Here is a 21,256-nt window from a genome sequence, read left to right as displayed (position 1 = left end):
TCAGCAGTGGTTGATGAATCGCAGGTGTGTTAGAAACTAGAAAACTCCCTCCGTCTTTGGCCTCTAAGCTCATTGATAGTTAATACGCCTTTTAACACATAAATTGTTGTGATATTTGCTTTCATGGAAGAATCTTGTAATCCTTGGAGATTACTCCCACCATTAGACAATGTTTCTTGTATTTGTTTTAGCCTTTATAATAAAATAATTACTTTGCATGTGGAGGACAGAGCTGAGAAATAGCAAGAATTGGTGTCGATCCGGAAACGCCTGATTTGTTTATCAGAGCACCACTTTCTCATTGGTTAAAAGTTTTGGTTTGGGAAGCTAAACTTAAGTCTGGCCTCTTCTTTCCTGACAGTGACATCGATCTGGTGGTTTTTGGGAAGTGGGAGACTCTCCCTCTCTGGACTCTGGAAGAAGCTCTGCGAAAAAGGAATGTTGCACATAATGACTCCATCAAAGTTTTGGATAAAGCCACGGTAACGTCTCCCTCCTCCTAATGTCCTATCATTTAGGACCCCCTCTGGAAAACTAAAATTGCAAATTATAGTTTAGAGTTTTATGATTCTTATTGAGCTTAATGTAAAACATACATCCATTTGTTTTTTTTAAGTCATTTTTTTTGCTTGTGTTTTTTTTTTTTTTTTCAGGTTCCCATAATCAAACTTACTGACTCCTTCACTGAGGTCAAAGTGGACATCAGTTTCAATGTGAACGGAGGAGTCAAAGCTGCTCGGCTCATCAAGGAATTTAAAGAGGTGGGATCTGCAGTGATACTTTGCTCAGCTGTAGAATGACTCCCAACAATCAGTAATCTAGTTCAGTTTTAATGCAAGTGTTAATCAATAATCCAGACGGTGTGCTGGTATAACTGTTCTGTTTATATTAGGTGCAGGTTTTGAAACACTTAAAACCTTTTTATCCCAGAGCATCTAGAGCACAGGTGTCAAAGTTAGCACTTCAAGGATGTGGCTCCTGCAGCTTTTGCATAAGCAGCTCATTAGCAGGAATCAAAGAGGTTATTTATTCCTATCAGGGCATTGGACACATTAAAAATGATGCAACATGGAGTTTTTTCACCACTGATGATTTTGTTTTTCCTGTTTGTTTTCCGTCTTGCAGAAATATCCTGTGCTGCCTTACCTGGTCCTCGTGCTGAAGCAGTTTCTCCTCCAGAGGGACCTCAATGAGGTTTTTACAGGCGGAATCGGTTCCTACACTCTCTTCCTTATGGCTGTTAGCTTCCTGCAGGTCGGTTTTTACTCCACTCAGGCGTTTTCTAAAGCAGCGAATCCCTGCATCCCTGATAGTCTCATCTCCCCCAGAATTCCCAGCGAGTCACATGCTTTTGTTTTGCTTTCCTCCAGCTGCATAACAGGGACGTGTCCAGCCCCAACATAAACATCGGCGTTCTGTTAATCGAGTTCTTCGAGCTGTACGGGCGCAACTTCAACTACCTGAAGACGGGCATCAAGATAAGTGACGGCGGTCGCTACGTTGCCAAAGATGATGTTCAGAAAAACATGTTGGATGGGTACAGGCCCTCCATGCTCTACATTGAGGATCCCCTGCAGCCAGGTAGGAACCGCTAAGACAAACACAGAGGGCGATTAATGGTAGAATCCCAACCGCTGACACGTTATCTCTGCCTGTCCTACAGACAACGACGTTGGCAGGAGCTGCTATGGCGCAATGCAGGTGAAGCAGGCGTTTGATTATGCCTACGTCGTGCTCAGCCATGCGGTGTCACCCATCGCCAAGTACTACCCCAACAACGAGAAGGAGAGGTAAGAAGATAAGGGAATAACTCACTACTTCTGTATTTCTTTTTGTTAATTCTGTCTGCTTTGATGCTACTTGAAGACTAACGTCCGTCTCCTTTACTGTTCCTAACCTCAGCATACTTGGTCGGATAGTCCGAGTGACTCAGGAAGTGGATGAGTACAGAGAATGGATCCGAAAGAACTGGGACAGCCCGTCTCAGTACGATCGTTCTCTCAACAGTATGTTTCCGATCAAACATCCTTCTAACCTGATTGGAGCTGGAAAAACAACACACGTCGTTGTCTCTCCCTTCCCCGCAGGAAACGATGTCAAATTGCTGGAGTCCAAACAGCTTGACGAATGCAACAACAACTTCCCAGACAATGAGGTTGTGGTTCTGCCCTCAGCTCCCCACAGCAAATCCTCTTCCAACACGTCCTCTCCGCTCCCATCCCTGGGCTCGTCTCCTTCCTCCTCCCCTCTGTCTCCGTCTTCCACGTCCTCCAGCGACGCGGTCAGTCCCCACACATCTGTCCAAATTCTTGGACAGTATAAATGTCAAAATATACAGATTTAAAACCCCTGTTTCATCCATTAAGGCGGATAAAGGTGGTTATTAAAAGTGAATTTAAAAAAGAAGAAATTTAGCACTACATTTTCTGGAGTTAATTTTAATATAGATTTCTGTTGTCGGTGGTGTTTTCCAGGACTCTGATGGTACACCGTGTAAGACAGTCAAACAACAGCCTGTCCGAAACTCTAGTACTCATAGAGAAAAATCCAACGTTGTCGGAAACCACCGGATCCAGAACCACTCTTCCAGCACTCCACCTGCAAGCAGCAAAGGAGGAAAGGTAACACCAACCTTCTAACCCCATACATCCCTTTGTGTTAGTTTTGCTTTTGTTCTTAAAGTACCTCAAACAGTCAGGTTTTCTTTACCCGTGAATCCCAGAACAAACCCTGCCCCTTTATCCTACTAGCCACACAAGTAGCCTTATGTTCCATCACCGCCGAAAAACGGTTATTAGCAGTATGTGCATATTGATACAGCCGGGTTCACTGACAGAGGAAACATCTCTGTGGTGCAGTGACTCTTTTCCTCATCTTAGATGCTCTAATAATGCAAAGTCAGGGTTCCCGCAGGTCCTTAAAAAGTCTTAAAAGGCATTGAATTCTTCAAAATAAAATTAAGGCCTTAATTGGTATAAAAATGTCTTAAATCAGTCTTTCGTAGGTCTTAATTTTTAAAACATTATAAACAGGATTATTTTTATTACGATTTATTTTTGTAATCTAAATAAAATGTTAAAATTGACAAATTTTTTTTCTTCTTTTTATAAAAAAAAAATAATGGCTCGCCATTATTGGTTCCATCCCGATAGCGGAACAAATAAAGCGTTGTTGTGGCCGGGACATTTGGGAGATGCGCCATTAACTTTTTGTCTGGAAAATATGAGCAAGTGTAAATGGAACCAAATTGTCTCCAGCCAAGAGTTTCCTCCACGGCTAAAACCAGGGAACATACATGAGGCTCAGTGGATTTATGCAAGAAGTCATTCAAGCTCGGAACGATGGGAATTAAGGCAGTGAGAAACACAAAGCGTCAAAATGGAGTTACCGAGAAACAGCCGGTATTTCTCAGTTTAGTTCCACCCTTGTCTCTGCAACGCCTCCACTTATCACCAAATCAAACATACTAAGAAAACCATACAAAGAAAAATAGCTGCAAAAAAGACTTAGCACTGGTTATGTTGGAGCTTTAAAACTGATTTGTTTTGTTCCCTGCTAAAACGAAGTTTGTGAATTTCAGTTAAATGATTGTTAAAATATATCTGTCATTTGTGTGTTTTTAGCTTTCTTCCTGTATGGGAAGCTTTTCAACATTTGAAACATTAGTGCAGTGGTTTATGTTAAAATAATGTTTTTCTTGTGTTTCATGTAAATTTGGTCTTAAATTTTTATTTCAAGTAAACCCTGCTCTAATAATGCAAAGTAATAAATACTTTAGTTTCCTTTAGACAAGAGTTGAGCAGAAGAGATTCATTAGAGAAGGATTTTTTTTCTTTTTTTTTTTACCCCATTGACCGATCTTTGATGATCACAAACAAATGATGGACGGAGAACAGATTTTACTCAAAGGACCTGATATTTCTGATCTTTCTCATGGTATTTTCGTGGGAAAGTTGTGACAATTTTATTAAATTTGTTGCAGTCGTCTCTGTCTTGTGTAACAGCGACTCTGATTTTGAGAGAAAAAAAATAGATAAAAGTTGAACCAAACATTTTTATTTTACAGCTTAATGTTTATGATGCTGTAATGTAATATTTCTTTTTTTATCAGCTTTTAAAAAGAATCGGTCTTAATCTGCAGTCCTCTGAGACTGATTTCCTGTAACTCATCTTCAACAATCCTGAATCAAATGATTAATTATTATGGATCATTAAATAAATCTAAGGGAATCCCTTAGGGTCTAATTGTTGCTTTGTGGTCTTTTTCTTTTTTAAGGCCAGGACGACTCGTTCCAACAAAGGAGGCCACCACGGACAGCAGAACTTCCACTTCAGCTCTAAAAGTCATCAGAGCAACAAGCCACACCATCAAGGGAACAGCAAGAAGAGGAAAAACCTGCGAGATTCCACTCAAGAGGACCTTTTCAGATAGGGTTTCATCTGTTCACCGATATCCTCACCCACAACCCCTGCATCCCATCCCTGTCTGCAACTGACTATCCCGTCCCACTGCTGCTGCCAGAGGAGGGAGATTGTTGGTAGTTTTCTGCAGAATCGGTCACCCTTTTTTTAATGAATGGTGGCAAGTATTTTCTAGCTGAAAAAGGAAGTGTTATTGAACACAGGTCTAACTTATAAACTGAATCGAAAACAGACATTCATTTGCTTCCCAACACCTTCAGTTAACGGAGCGGGTTCCCTTCCCACAGCCAGCCTCTCGTGCCTCAATCTGTCGAGGATTAAACAGGTTGGATGTCAGGAATCCTACTCTGGACCAACTAATGGAACTGCTGGCTGGGCGGGAGAAAAAAAAAGGATTAAAAATATTGTTAAAAAATACTTAAAAAAAGAAAGTAAATTAGCAAAAATGTACAAAAATATAATGCTGAACAATGAACACAGATTTTCTTTTTATAGCGGGTCACTTACAAACCAATCAGTAAGAATGGGAAAGAACTTATGCATGATATTTTTCTGTTGGTTGATTCTTCTGTTTTGTTATGCCTAAACAGATTGTTCAGAAATTTACACAAAAAGGAGCATATGCAAAAAAAAAAAAACTAAACAAAAAAAAACTAAACAACAACAGAAAAAAAAAACGATTAACAGAAGTTTCATATGTTTTTACCAGATTTCCTGATTGAAGTCACAAACGTGCAAATTATTTTTCCTGTCCCTGTTTGGTTAAAGCCAAGAGATGGTTTTAGATTCCATTGCCAGCGGAAATCATTAGCATCCACTTTTACTCCTGGTCCCCCAGCCTCTAATTGCGCTACGGTGTTAATACTTAGCCGGGACAGAGGCGGGGCTTAGACTACGTCTCTATAGAAGACAGAGTGGAGCTCAGTACCACTACCACACCAGTGTAAAGGCTTTAAAACTGCAGATTTGAATCTGTATTTGTGATTCATTTTATGATAAACCCTACACTTGAAATGTGTCAACCGTTAAACTATGGGGAGGGGATTCGTTTATTTGGTAATCTGCCTACTACAGAATCGTTTGTATTCATTAAATGTATTTATTTTTTTATTAATTATATGGACATAGTATGGATAGATGTATAATTAACATTAGAGCCCATATCTTCAGGTCCTTTATTCGAAATGAAAAGGGAAGGTGGGGAGGGGTAGGAACAAACATTCAGGTACATTACTACATCACCATTTATGATTTCTGCTACTCTTTTCTTTTTTTATTAGTATTTCACTGACAGTTGAGTGACCAAGTTACCTTTAATTTAAGAGACCATTTTACAAGTTCTATAATGAGAAATACTTTTTAATTTGTGACTGGTCTATTTAAAGTCAAAGGGAGCTGCTTTGCCATTTGTTCATTTTTTGTTGTCCAAATGTATCAAACTTTACAGCTGCAAACTTTTCAAAATGTCTTTTCTCACTGCAGTTCAACAAATAACCTGTAGATGGAGTTATGGCTCTGTGTCTCTATCATCTTTGGGCTTGTATACTGCATTGGAATAGTTTATTTAATGATTTTTTGATTAGTAATTGTTCAGTTTAAGTGCTCATATCCCCTCTGAATGGGCAGCTGCACACAGAATCACTCCTTTTTAGCAAACTACCTGCTTGGAGGGAGAGAAACACCAAAGCACAGCTCAATTGCCTGAAACCAACTATGAATTTCAAACAACCAGCAATAACCATCGTCTTACATTCTCTTCTGTTTTGCATGTCAAAATGAACTAAAGCACATACTATTCTCCTTACTGCCCATTTAAATTTGTGTTCATTTTTTTAAAAAGTTCCACCCCTCAAAATGCAGTATAGAAGTGCAAGCAGGGCCTCTGATGGCCGGATCAGGAGGAATGTGAACCAGATTTGACGTGCCATCTGATTATCACCTCACTTTAGATGTCAGAAAGGCTTTGAACCCAGCTGAGCTCACCTAAAATAAAGGTTATTCCACTGCAGCTATTACAATTCATGCAATAAAAACATTACCATTCGGTGTCTGTGTGGGTGTGTCTTTTTTTCTTTCTTTCTTCTTTACCTGTGACTTTTTAAAGTGATGTAAGTTAATAAAATACATGCCATGGTGAGCGGTTATACAGATTTATTTTTAATGGCGTTCCAAGCCATTAAAAAGCAAGGATTTTGTCTGTTTGTGGGCCTTTTCATGGTGTTGTGTTATTTCAGTTTCCCTGCAACAAAATGATAAAATGTCTAGGATGTAAAAAAAAAAAAAAGAAAAATTAATCTTAAAAAGAAAACATTTTGAAAATGTATCAAGCCTTTTATTTTCTATTGTCTACTGATTTCTTTTTAAGTATATTTTTAAATAGTTTTCATTTACAAAACCTTTTATTTTTACATATCCATAATTTCTTTAAAGCAAACAGTCTGATCAGGTTTGCCTTTGTGTATTAACCATTATAAAATGTTTTAGAATAACATAAGATGTCAAAGAAATGTTATCAAATAAGGGATTTATGTTTCAGTTTTACAAACTATATCCATTCAAATGGGGGAAAATGGTTAAAAAATTATTTTTTTAGGATATAGAATCACTAAAAAAAAACAAAACACCATTTTAAACAATTATATAATTGATATCAAAAAGACAACCTTTAATTCAGCTGCTGGTATTTATGTAAAACAGATATTTAGCTCCACAGCAGCTTGTTCTGAACCGGCACTTGGGCACGCGCGTCGGTGTCCATGACATTGAAGGAGGAGCGTCTCGCGGCAGTGAGCGCGCGCCGTGCCTGATGAGGAGGACCATAAAAACACGCGCTCTCCGCCTGTATCTCCTGTTGGACAGTAATGTAGATTTATCCTCCGGACGCAGTCGATTCTCTCAGGTAAGAACAAACCTTTATCAAATAAATAAATGATCTGTGACCTCATATGATGAATGCTTACTGCCCCCCTGCTGAGGTAGAGTTTACTCTTTGCTTCGCTATAACAAGAAAAACCCTGCAACTTCACGTTTGAAAGGACGTCGCTGTTTGTATTTTTTTGATGTTTCCTTTGGTTTTTACACGTTTTGAACAAGAAGAAGTTAAACTGGCGCTTAAAACTGTCGGCTTTCCCACCAGGTTGTGTTTTTTTATTTAAAGCCAAGTTAAACTTGGATGAGTTGCGTTTTAAAACCTGCGTGTTTGTTAAAACATAAAGCTTTATGAGCTGTCTTTGTCTTATCCCTTTTATCTTCCTTCCTCTGGTCAAACCTGTTGTTAAATCATCTCACAATTAAAGCGGAGTGAAAGTATTTATTTTCTTCTCTCTGCTGAGGTGTTTATTTTTCTCAATTAAGGATAAACTTAAGATAAACAAATTAAGTTTAAATGTCTCCATCTCGTTAATATTTACAGTTTTGCTTTTACTTCCATGTTTCTACAGAGTCTCACTTAAACGCGTCCAATGCGTAAAAGGCGTTTTTTGTGTTTTACAGACATACTGCTGTCATGTTTGACGCCGGTTTCGACTTTCTTTGGTCAGTCTGCAGGAGAAATAAAGCAGATCTTTTTGTTTTCTAACCACATCTCTTAAGTAATAGTTGGGTTTGATGCTTGAGGCTTTTCTGCGCACATCCTGGCGCACTAAAACCAGCCAATTCAAACAAATCCAATCGCATTGATTCATCTCAGAGATACATTGTAGGCTGTGTATGGTATGCAGACAATAAAAACCTAAAATGCTGTTTTATGAAATAGAGCATCAGACAAAGCAATGACAGGCTCACTTAAAATTAAGTCAGTAAAGGCTTTTGGTTTCTGCATCAATTACTGCACCAGTGAAGACAATCAACCACTCTTCTAAAAATATTTAGAAAAATCTTTTTCCTTCTAATCAACTTTCCTCCCATATCCATGGTTATAACGGTGATTATCTAGTTTTTGTAGCAATAAGCTTTTAATGGATTTTGCCTCCATGCAGTTTTTCCCCATGATTGGGCAATGATTTACATTTCTGTTTAAAAAGATGAGGCTTATTTAACATTAAAACTATCTGAGAGGGTTTATTCTGCCCTAATGTATGTGTAAACCATAATCAGAGGAGTTACAATAGGTCGTTGCTTAGGTAACATGCTTGGAAGGCTGTTTCCAAGCTTTTTCATTCAGAGTAGAGTCCAATGAAAAAGTCTTTTTTCTTGAACAAAAAAAAAAAAGCACCACATACAGAGTGTGTGATGGAAGATTAAGAATGCCAGACCTAAGACCTAACTATGCACCACTGTTAATTCAGTTACAAAAACCAAATTCAGTAACAAAACCAAAGATTTAGTTTTTGAAAAAAAGAATCTTAAAAAAAAAACATCATTAAAAACTAATTAAATCCTCTTTGATCCTCATAAAATAAGCAGGTAAGCTCAGTTGTGGTTCTACCAGTAAGCGGATTGCTTCACAGAACGTGGAGACAGTGGACTTCGATGGCATCAGGTTATCAGTCTGGAAAGAAATAATAATAATAAAAAAATAATAAGTTAACTTTATTGATCCCTTATTGGATAGATTTACCTCTGTATTTAACCCATCCCCTTGGAGAGCAGTGGGCTGCCATCATGGGGTGCCTGGGGAGAAGTGTGGAGTTAAAGGTCTTGCTCAGACACCCAGAGTGGCAGTCTGTGGGAGTGGGTTTCAAACTCAGAACCTCTGGATTCCAAGCTCTATGCCCTAACCACTAGGCCGGCACTCCCTAATATACTACTCCGTAATACTCTAATTAAAGAGCTTAAACCTCCTGTGGAGGAGAGGAATCGACTCTGATTGACCAGATTTAGTCAATTACGATTCTGAGAAAGAAAAAAAAATGTTGATCTTTAAAAAAAAAAAAATACAAATCACAAACAAAAGAAACACACTCATAAGGATATTTCAACATTGATTTGATGTTAAAGAGTTTGTCCAGGTAGCATTATTAGGCCATAGTGGAACTCTGGCCATGCCATGCTGCAGTAAATTATGGAAAAGGATTTTTCAAGTATCCTAACTCTGGATTTTCAACATAATCACCAAAACAAATTAAAGCAATTTTATTTCTGTTTTTCATTATTATTTTCACATATCACGCTTTTTGAGCTCCACCTGTCAATGACTTCCCAACACGATAACATAAGGTTGGCACAGCACCGTATTTCTAATGTATGAAATATTTTATTACAGCATCTCAAGTTTTAGGAAGCCATTGAAAGGTTATACAAACTGCATCCACCACATGTTGCTGCACACTGTCTGTTAGCTGGCTGAAAGATTTCTGCTTTCCCCAGCCACACCTGAAAGACAAAGTAAGGTGCAACATATAACCTCAATAAATATCCAGCTAAATAAATCCTGACTCACTTTACAGGGAGAAGAGCTGCCGTAAGAATCCCTTACAAGCTCTTTCTCAACCTAGTGTGTATGTTTTTGTTTATTATATAGTTTTGATCTAATTAATGTGTCATTAAAGTTATGAATTAAATGATGATAAAATAGATAACTGTACTTCTGAAAGCGTACCTGTATTGTGGCATTGGGGGTTGCCTTTACATTGTTATAATAGGCATGTTTCAGCTTTTTGTTTAAGTACCGTGGCATCTTGAGGATCTCTAACTGTGGAGTTATAGCTTTAAGTGGACAACTGAAAGCAATTGAGCTCATAGTGTAATAGGTTCGGACTTCATTTTAATTTTTACTGCATGCCAGTTTCTCTGGAAAACTTCGTCTCCTGGCTACAGGAAGAGCATCAGCTGGTAGATTGGCTGCCCATTATTCCTGTCATTATGTCGCAGTAGGTGCTAGGCAGCAGTTTTATTGCCAGCTGGAAGGTAAATTCATTAAATGCTTATTTGAACTTAAGAGCCTGTTTCCTAAATGGTTAGCATCGCTGCTTCAGGTTCAACCCAATGCAGACAAAAAGGCAACAGACAGAAAGTAAAATTTTGACACCTGTAGAAATTGAGCAGCCTAGCTTATCGTAACAGAACCTGCAAAGATTAGACACCATTAATTGGATCTTTTTCCTATTTCGTCTCAGACAACATCTAGCTCACATATTCACATGGATTCAGCAGCTTCCTCTGCCCCCTATAAAAACATCTGATTTTTCCATTTTAAAGATGTATTATCTCCTTTAAAAGAATCTTTAGTGTAGAAGACCTTCACTCTATTCGTTGAAATTGTGAAAAGCCGTCATTGAGTCATGAAAAGGTTTGAAAGAAAGAGCTTTGGGATTGATAATGTTACAGGAAATCAGGCTACACTTTTTTTTTTTATCTGAGGAGATCATTTCTTTCAAGGTTCTTACGTTCTTCTTTTCATGGGTTTGACAACTTTATTCTACCAAACCAATGTTCCAAACATTCATCCTCTTGGCTTTAGATCATTATGTAGTTTAAACTGTAGCTGAAAACTTCAGCGCGCTGTATATCTGCATCACAGGCTCAGTAAAACTATGCAAAGATCTTCATGTTGCTGTTTGCACTTGAAAAAAAAGAAAAACTGGCTTAACGCTAAGGGTGTGCAAAATAATCGTCATGACGATGCATCGCGATTCTAATTTTTGTGATCTACTGCATCGATTCTTGAAGGCAAGAATCGATTATAAAAATTAAAAAAATGAACAAATAAAATACATAAATGGTTGGCGCACATCAGCCAAATCAAGTGGTATACAACTTCCAGTCCAGCAGATGTCGCTGCGGATGTGTTGACGCCCGCTGCTTTGTGTCACAAGCATTTCTGGCCGCGGGATACTGAGACGAGTCATTCATAAACAAAATATGGAGGACACTGAGAAAATTCCCCCCCCCGGCTCCATCACATTTCAAGTCAGATGCTTGGATGCATTCTGGCTTTAAAAACAAAGAAGGTAAAAATGAAATTGATATGATGCCCGTAATTTGCAAAAGGACCACTGAGGCCATGTAAACGGCACTGATTATCCTTATTTTGTTATTTTAAGTTTTATGAATCCTAAGATCTTTTTGTCAGTGTGTCCACGCCAGTAATAGTAATATTTCTGTCCAGTATTTGTTTTCATAGCAACACCTCCAAAAGTCATTTCAATAAATACAGCTATGTATGAATTCAGTTTCTTTTAGTTATGTATCAATTGAAGACACTACTGTATCCAGATCATACCCAGCCAGTCAGCCACTGGTAATGGCTGTATCTTTTTCTTACACTGTTCAGTGAAAATATCGCAATGCATCGCGATGCATCGCAATATTTCAGGTATCGTGATGCATCATGATAGAATCGCATCGTGGCATGTGAATCGTGATTCGAATCGAATCGTGACTTCTTTGCCAATACCCACCCCTACTGAACGCAGCACAAAAAATATAAATATAATTGTTTTATGGAGTCTAATTGAAGCCTGAGATTTGGTAAAATCTTTCCTAAACTGGGGATGTTTCAATATTTCTCACTTGTCAGTTTTCTCTTATGAGAAAGAAAAAAAAGGACTTTCCACAGTTTTTAGCTGGTGCGATTCACTGTGTTGATTTAACCCCTTGATGCTGATTATTGCAGATACGCAACAAGCCGGGTGTTTTAAGCAAAAGGCCAGTTTTGAACATTCAATGAAGACCCAGGAACCAACTGGTTCCTGATGGTGTCACAGACTATAGAGGTAGACAGTTATTTAATGTAAATATATATTGCAATATAAATGCATTCAAAATCAGTGATATGACAGTTAAAGCCATTTATATTTTAATATACATTATAGTTTATTTTTACAGCGTTTGTTACTGACTGTTGTAGATTTTCTGTGGTTTTATCTCCTTGTTAATATTCCTTTTTTCTAAAAAGTTATATCATGTGTTTTAAAAAATTTGTGAAATTGTTATTTTTGTACAGGATTCTGTGGAGTCTTTTTATGGCCTTATTCTTTATATCTCAGTATAGGGCTTTAATTGTATGGACATTAAGAAATATAATGCAGTAGAAGTTTCAACCATATCGCCCACTCTCAGTTGACCGTCACAACAATTTTGTAACACACCTACATTTCTATTTTCCTTGTGCAATAATTGAAGTAAAAATCTAAATTAGTCAGAGATAAATTCAGGCCTTCAGGGGTTGAGAAATAACTTTTCCAATGAAATCCTCTTTGCCACAGTTACTTTCCCTCATAAAATCAGTCTTTTTCTGCAATTTATGTATTAGTTGATCAATGTATCGAGTCTGAGGAGCCCTGGTGAAGTTAGACTAACTCTAATCATCCAGTTGCTACGTACTGCCAGTCAGCTGGCTGAAAAGAAAGCTTTCATAAACGTCCAACAGATGTAGATGATATCTTTTGGTCACAAACCAAACAGATGAGCCATGCTGTGGAAACTACACAGTCCTATGGAGGCAGCTTTGTTTTACCTCAGCTGTAATATCTCGGTAGCTAAGGCTACCAGCTGGCTGTGGTTTGGCTACCCCAGCAAATATTCTGATTAATAAACAGTTAGTAGCAGCTTGTTAAACTCCCAGTGTTCTTTTAAAGACACAGAATGATGAAAAGGTTTTATTTTTCACACATTATATGATTAAAAATTGATAACAACTCCAGCTACTGTTTATTGTTTGCTTAAGGTTTTGTACAAGGATATCAGTGAATGTTATTTAAAACAGAATAACAAAGAATTAATGTTTTGTAGGAACGGCAGTATTTCTGTTTGAACAAAATCATACTGTGGTATTCTAAAACTCGCCCTTACATACCTACCTATGCTTGGCGTTTGGTGACCTCCTGGTTCTCCGGGGTATAAATAGGATGTGATGCAGAGGCCCGTTTCTCTTGGCCACACTTCAAAGTGGAAAAAACAAGGGGACATGCTGTACAAGCAAGGAAGGTCTGGGATCTCTGCAGGTCAGGATTTACTCCAGTTACCTTTTTCATTCTAACATCACATATGGAAACGCGTGAAGTTTGTCCAGCTGCTAGTTTTATGGTAACGATTGTCTAGGTGGGATTGGCATAAAACAAAGGATGAATATATGGCCAGAGTTATGCACAGCGGAGGACCCATGGGGCTATGGGCTGGTTTTACTTCCAAGTGTAAAGTTATTGGAGTTTTTCCTACCAAGTCCGATTAATTAATTTTATTTTCTCATTTTTTTAAGCATAATCAAATTAAACAATGATCAAACAATAAGTCCACATTTAATCTGTCAAAGATTATCAGACCATTAAATTGTTCTTATGCCAAGATCACGAAGAAGAAAAGCTATAATTTAAGTTATCAAACATATACTGCAGTTGCTATTGGCGATAATTATGGTGCTATAACCGGGTTGACACAATGAAAGCCCTGTTGTTATTGTGCATGCTGTTTAATTAATTTTACAGTTTGCTGGATCTAGACAGGGAGCATCTGTTCTGGGTTGAACGGTGTGCAAAAACAGAAGAACACAAAGGAAACAGAAAAGCCCAGAAACAGATCAGTACTGTGGACGTAGAGTGACGCCGCTGCCTACAGCTCAGCGTTATTTTTTGACAAGCCTCCTCCTAATAACCAGTAGTCGAGTTGTTTTGTTTCTCTTCCTCCATCAGACAACAGATGACCAAGTAGGAGTAAGGGCTGGCAATCTGTGTAAACGAGGAATCTTATTTTTGAGACTTAAATCATAAAAGCCCACCAACTCTTTTGTTATGCTGCAATTATTTTTAAACCTGTCCAACGAGTTGCAAAAGAAAAGATGCAGGATCTGAACACCAAAATGCTTGAATGCTCAACTACTCATGTTTTACCAACACCACAAACGCAAGCTTGACTGGAGCTTTGACTGTGACCTCGACAGGAAATATGGGGAACCTCTACAGGAAATGCAAATGTGGCTTCTTGCAGGTTTTCTTTAGAACTAGGGCTGACACTATCTGTCAAGCTGAGAGGCTTACATGCTCTCCTTTACCTTGTAGTACTCTAAGTATCTATATTTTATATTTCTGCTCTGCAAAAAGCCAGTCAGATTTGTTTTTACTTTTAAAGCATAGCCTTTACATCAAAGAAAAAAAAATGCAATTAGGTGCATGATTGGGCAATTTTTTTAAGTTAACCATACTGTGCCTTAGAAAAGCAATTAAAAGTCTTTGACTTATGTGTTTTATAGATTTTATGCAGAGTTTCTGGTATTGAATGTTTCGTTCATTCTTTATTGGATCATAGTTCATGCTCATTCTGACTGAATAGGTGAATGTTAGTTTGACATTATTGTAACAGATTCTTAATGGGGTTTGAAAACTTTACTTAGACTGGGCCACTCTAACACATTAATGTGCTTTAAATCTATCCATTCCAGTGTAGCTCCATTTTAGAATTGAAAAAAAAAAAAAATGCTTTATGATCGCACAGCAGAGGAATTCAGAGTTGGGAGCATAAAGGCAAATTGAAGCAAACAGGTTCACTTATAAAGAATGAAAAAAGTTGCTACGTTAAAACTATTTTAATCAAAAACAGGAATTACAAATTAGAAAATACTGTATAATAAAGGAGAAAAAAAAGATAACTATGCAATTTTTTCAAAATGACACATTATTTTTGTTTGGTTGGCTGGAACCTACAAAATGCATATCTGACCATGTCTGAGAAAATCAGCTATCAATAGTTTACAGAATTTAAGGAATAACTGCACAAATATCAGCATGGATATAAACACTTCCAGCAATGCTAAAAAGTGTGTAAAATAACAGCATGGATGTAAAAAAAATCAAGAGTTTTTTGTGGGAGGAGTCAAGGTTAGAAAGAAACAACTGCTGGGAGGAAGGATCTGTGATAATGCTCTTTTATGCACCTATTGCAGTCTTTCACCAAGGAGCTTTTCAGTACTACAATATTCTCATGCATGGAGTGGGAAACATTTTCCACCCCAGAGACAAAAAAAAAATCTTCAGAAGGGTCTGAAAAGATCTCTGTCACTGTACACTGCAAACATTTAATTAAAAGTAAGTTGTTTTAAAAAAAATAATATATAAGGGACAACAATTTTGATTAACTACTAGAGACGGTTCAGAAAGCTAATCAGGAACTAATTTGTTGTTAAATCTTATTACTGGGAATCAACTAGCCCATGAAACAATAACTAATTAGAAGGTAATGGGTAGTTACCAAGGAGACAAAGAGTAACTAATGAGGAACTAAAGGATAGTGAACCAGTACTTATTATGGGATTACTGGTTAGTTACAGCAAAAACAAAGGAGAAATTCTCCATGTTGTTTATGAATAAACTCTACACCTACAAGGTCACAGCACCTGTTTTATTTGCTCTCTCTTTTATAAACCTGTTGATGAAAGACATGATTAGTTTTTGTACTACTGTCATCTTCACTATATCTATAAGGTACTGAGTACAAAGTTATTCCCTAGCTATCATACCAAGACAGGCATCATACCAAGAAGTTACAAAGGAATGAATCATTACCCAATCACTACCGTATCGTTACCTGATGTTTTTATGTGCCCTTAAGTAAAATGAAACTACCCATTAATTCCTGGTTACTTCCTGTTTTGTTACTCTTTGTTTCCTTGGTAACTACTCATTAGTACCTCCTCACTTACTCTATGTTTCCCCGGTAACTAAGGAGGAGTCAAACAATAACGTGCCCCATTAATAGGGCTGGGTGGTATTGCTTAACAATCTAATTTTGCTACCAAATCTGATTTATTGATGATATTTGTTCTCACATCTGTTTCGTGATAAAATTAATGAAGGACACACTTTCCTTTAAAAAACGTGCTTTTATTTCAATCATCCCCTTTGGGTGGGGACCTTGGTTGAAAGGGCAGCAAAAATCAGGCAGAGAAAATGCTTGTTAAACAATGTTTTGCAAAAAACAATAAAAATTTATATATCAAATTTTTGCAGCTAGTGGTGTCACACAGTCAGCTAGCTTATCGTTAGAAGCACACATCCAAGAAGAAAAAGCAATGAACTAACGTAACTCTGAGCTATGGAAGACCAAGGAGTGCATTGTTGGAAACAAAATCCCAATTTCCAAAAAAGTACGTCTTCATAAACGTAAAATTAGTTTAATCGTGTTAATTGATTCATCATCTAGCACTACCAGTAAGTACTGTTTAACTACCCATTAGTTCCTGCCGTTTTCTAGTTTTTAACTCATTTTTGTGTACCTTATTGTGAAGCATAAGCACTTGTCTGTGTTTCTCCAAATCAGATTAAATGTCGACTGATTTCCTCCAACAAACATCCGAGACCTTGAGAGGATATTTATGAGATTAAATCACACTGGATCCTCCTGCGGTGCATCACAGTAAATGAGGCTAATTAACGACGTTAACAATTTTGTCTTATTTTCCTTCCACGCGTCAATTATGCGCCACGCTGTGACATTCTGTCACATAAAATCTCAATAAGAAAATAAAAGTTTATTGTTTTAAACCTGTAAACACAGAAAAGTTCAAGGGGATAAATGTTTTTACATTAATCCCCTTGAACTATTCACATAATTGGCGTTTTGTTGTTATTTGGCCTTATTATGCTTCCAGCCTCTCACAGGGATGATGATTTCTCTCTTTTCCAATCTCCTCCTTCTGTTAATCATTATTTATATTTGTGTCACTCTATCTCATCCCTCTCTTCTCCCCTAAAGGCCTAAAATGAGAAGGGCTCCTCTTTAGTGGATTAGGTGCTAATCTCTCAATGCACTGGGGACTAATTGACCTCGTTAGCCTCGACTCCACTGCCTCTAGGAATAGACAAATGCTTCAGCACGACCTTTTGGATTCATGCTTTAAATGCTTGTTGTTAAGAGTCACATTAAAGTTATTCTGGTTACAGAAATTGCAATTACCACCTCCAAATCATTTCTGACACCTTGTGCAATGGATGTAATGGATGTAAACACAGCCTCAAAAACCACAGTTATTGGTGAGAGAATCTCATTGTTGCATAGAGAAGAACCACCAAAGCTTTCTGGATTGTTGTCCCCCTGCTGGAGCTCGTTTGATCTATTTAAAAGGAGCTCAACCTCACCTTAGATCTGAGGCCATCGAGCGTCCAGAGCAGATGACCTTCTCTTCATCTTTCACTGCCAGGATCTCCTTCGCGCCACATTGTTCAGTGAAATTGTAGGAATCCGTCCTGCTGTAAAAGAATAACAGAAATGTGGAAGATGCACCTGCGTCTGAGTGTCTAAACTCTGTCAAGGTTCAAAGGTGTTCATGTTTGGCGTCATTGGATCACTGGGAAAATCAGTTCCTCTGCTGGAACCCTCCGCTGGAATCTATGACTAAGCGTTTTTTTGTGTTCCTTTCGCCCTAAAGTCTTTTAACTATTAAATGGCAAAAAAGCTGAAAAATCGTTTCAATCTGAAATGAATTTGAAATAAAACGGGAATCTATTTTTTATATAAGCAACCAAATAGATCAATTAATAATAGGATTTATATCTATTTGTTGATAAATGTATACATGTGAAATATTTCTAAGTGGAATTTACATAATAGACTAATACATTGTTAGTATTTGTTTAAATATTTAAAGAATGATGCTGTGGTTCTGTAGTGCAGTGCTCTGTGAAATAATGTAAACATGCTGAGTGGCCTAATAACTGGCTTCTGATTGGTTAGCCTGTGCAACAAATCCTCTTCAGATCAGTTATATTGACTAAAGTAGTTGGCCACTTCATATGATACATGACATATATATATATATATATATATATATATATATATATATATATATATATATATATATATATATATATATATATATTTATTTATTGAAACAGTCAACCAACTATTTTGCTAATCTGTCTTTTAGATAAATCTTCTACAATACATGATACATTTAAGCCATTTTTGAAAAACATTAATTGAATAATTATGCTTTTTCCTCTTCATATTAGTCACCATAAACCCTGAATAGTTTAATGTTAAAGAAAAAAACTGTTTGTTTTTGGAAGCAACATTGTCAGATTTATTCATCTGCTGTTATGAACCTGTTTGAAAGGAATTGGCTTTTCAGAAAACAGTTTCCCTCTACTTCAGGACTTTGTCCTCTTGATCTTTTCTGACACTCTTTGTCTCATAGATAAGAATGTTTTTTCTTTCCTCTGAGACAATAATGAAAATTTTCTGCTCAGACTTTTGGACTACGTTGACACCTTGTAAACGTTTAATGATAGCTCTTGTATTTTTGGCTGAGGTTACAGGAGGAGCCCTGTTAGGACACTATAATTAACGGCCAACAACTGGTGCAAGGCCAGAATACTCTGTGTGGGTCTTGTGCTCCAGGATGCCTATTATGTGAGCGTGAGTATGCAGGCATAAATAGAGCTCTATTAGCAATTGTTCAGTCACGTTGCATATGAAGCGCAAAAACTCATCAGACTGATTCTTTTATGGTATCAGTCGGTATACAGTCAACCTTTTAACACTTTGTCACATTAAAATTCATATTTTGAACAGTGATTTTATGTGACCAAGTGAAAATAACGCATGCTTATCAGCTAGAAAGAAAATTCTTCTAAAAAGCAAAAATCTGAAAGATTAAGATTTTGTTTGTATTTAACCCTTTTATTTCTAAACCTTAAAAAACCACCTAGATTAGGTTATAAACTAGATCTAACAAACAAGAATGTAAAAAAAAAATAATTTTTACTGTTTTCTGTCCTCTTCAAAACTAAGATAATTGTGGTTATGACAGAAAGTTACCGTTATTCTGCTTGAAAATAAACTCGACAAAATTGACTGAATGATTGATTAATTGACTTTATTGATCTCACAGTGGAGAAAGAAAGAAAAAGGAGCATGGGATATATACAGTATATACACAGGATATACAGTTTTAAGAAAACATACATAGATTTGGTACCTGCTGTTATTAAAAACTACCGTCTTATTTTAATTCTGGTGAATGAAGGATGTTTTGTTTAGTAGAACAAGCAGGAAGAATTGAGCTGTCAATCAGCCACTGAATTTATTTTCTTTTTTGTGCAGCAACCCTCTACATACGTGGAGTTAATTTTATTCCATTACTGCAAGCACAGAACATGTTATGTAAATAGAAATTTAAAAAAATGCTTTTAAAAAAATTAAAGCTACAGTGTGTAATAATTACAGGGATATACAGTCAGAAATGTAATATATTATACATAACTATGTTATTTATCATCATCTACGAGCTCAGCCTCTTAACCTTAATATTTGCGTTGCCTTAGAATTCGTTATTTATAATTACATAGGAGCGGGTCTCGCAGCCATGGAGGCAGACATCTTTGCGCTACGGCAGCGCAGAGACAACAAACTAGCGATTGCGAGATCGCCCATTACGCTCGAACGTAACTACGGCAAGTTGAGAGAGATGAACTGAGACGGTACTGAACAATAGATGGCAGTATTAAAATTATCTATGTAAACAAACCTCATCACTTGAGAGGGTAGGTGATGCGGACGTCGTGGAAGACATTTTGTCCCGTTACGCTCGCCGTACTGTTGGGGGGGAGAAGCGGTGGGGGGGAGATGTTCATGTTGCTGCGGTCTGCAGTCTGGATGTTAGATGTCGCTGAAAATTACACACTGTAGCTTTAAACTTTGAAAAACTATTTAATTAAAAAAAGGTATTGTTAAGAACTTTGCTCTGTTCTCTGATTTTTTTATTTGTTTTTTCAGTTTTTCAATTTTTTTTTTACAGATTTTCATATTTGCAATATTTGTTTTTATTTTTCAGGTTTAGTTTTACAGATTGCATTCTTATCTGCTAGCTTTTTACAGATCACATTCTCTCGCTTCTGGGGGCGGGCTTTCCTCTGGAGTAAGGAGCAAAGACATTCTATTGGTCTGCTAGACATTAGCAACAGTGTTGTATTGGTCGATGTACGCGTCAGGAGTGAACATTTTTACTGAGGTTAAAGTGAAGAGAATGTTTTGAAAAAATACAATTTAAAAAGATAAAATCTGTAAAAAAAACTGAAAAATAAAATGATGAATAATTTATTAAAAAGTAAATAATTTGAGATAACAATATCTGATAAACCAGGAAAGTAATAGTCAACCTTTTTTGAATGAAAGGGTTTTAAAAGTTTCATTTCTGGATTACATTTATTCAAATTCCTATTTACAAATGTGTTCTATGAAGGGCTGAAATAATTAATCATATCAATCACGATTAATCAGTTATAATGGAAATATTCGTTAACCAGTTTAGGAATCGATTAATCGTTAACTGGAGTATAGAGACTCTAAAACGCGCCTTTAGCTGACAGAACGACCCACTTAGCGCAGTATTGTAAAAAACATTTAATCTAAACATTTGAGATACAAAAAGGCAATATGCTCTATCCAGAACTGTTCTGGTGGAAAATGTTTAGTTTTCCCTGATTTAATTTCACATAAAGTCTTCTTCAAGGAACCTTAGCCTATCCATTATTAGTCGGTAAAAAAAATCTATTTGCAAAATAATTGTTAGTTTGAGCACTAGTTCTATGCCTGTAACAACAATGGAACTAAATTCACTCCATACATATACATTATAAGCATTATTAGATTTTAAACTTGTTTTGGTTGCTTCCGCTCTGCAGATCTTAGGTTCTGAACATGGAAAAGAATGGAGGAATGGAGACACATTTTCTATCATATAGGCGATACTCTGCAACTCTGAACTTAACTTTGTTGAAATACTAACTAGTATGCTGACAGTTATTTGCTGTCATCTTCAGAAGTACTCAGTTTTAGTCACTGCAGCCGACGGGATGAAGACGGGATGGAGTGTCATCAGAGAAATACCTCCTCACTCTTTTGGTGAAAATTTCCCACTTCCTAGGCAACCTCCCCACCCACAGTCCCTCCTTAGAGCCTAACT

The 21,256-nt window shown here is 37.0% G+C and overlaps 2 protein-coding genes across 3 annotated transcripts in view; both read left to right on the top strand.

Moving 5' to 3' along the window:
• Positions 1-6,466, top strand: part of tent4b (terminal nucleotidyltransferase 4B) — a 32,398-nt gene extending 25,932 nt beyond the window's left edge. The window contains exons 4-12 of the mRNA XM_038282614.1: positions 362-482; positions 654-761; positions 1,126-1,254; positions 1,371-1,581; positions 1,664-1,790; positions 1,903-2,006; positions 2,088-2,281; positions 2,475-2,621; positions 4,277-6,466. Coding sequence (XP_038138542.1) covers positions 362-482; positions 654-761; positions 1,126-1,254; positions 1,371-1,581; positions 1,664-1,790; positions 1,903-2,006; positions 2,088-2,281; positions 2,475-2,621; positions 4,277-4,432 — 1,297 coding nt within the window. The 3' untranslated portion in view covers positions 4,433-6,466. The remainder of the gene's footprint in view (positions 1-361; positions 483-653; positions 762-1,125; positions 1,255-1,370; positions 1,582-1,663; positions 1,791-1,902; positions 2,007-2,087; positions 2,282-2,474; positions 2,622-4,276) is intronic.
• A 723-nt stretch (positions 6,467-7,189) lies between these two features.
• adcy7 (adenylate cyclase 7) overlaps positions 7,190-21,256 on the top strand; it is an 83,969-nt gene continuing 69,902 nt past the window's right edge. For both annotated transcript variants that reach the window (XM_038282610.1, XM_038282608.1), the window contains exon 1: positions 7,190-7,321. The gene's annotated coding sequence lies outside the window, so the exon portion shown is untranslated. The remainder of the gene's footprint in view (positions 7,322-21,256) is intronic.

This window comes from Cyprinodon tularosa, unplaced genomic scaffold (assembly GCF_016077235.1).
Source record: "Cyprinodon tularosa strain WSP-4 unplaced genomic scaffold, ASM1607723v1 ctg186, whole genome shotgun sequence".
Lineage (NCBI taxonomy): Eukaryota > Metazoa > Chordata > Actinopteri > Cyprinodontiformes > Cyprinodontidae > Cyprinodon > Cyprinodon tularosa.
Note: the sequence above shows the minus strand (reverse complement) of the source record. Positions and strands in the feature narration are given on the sequence as shown.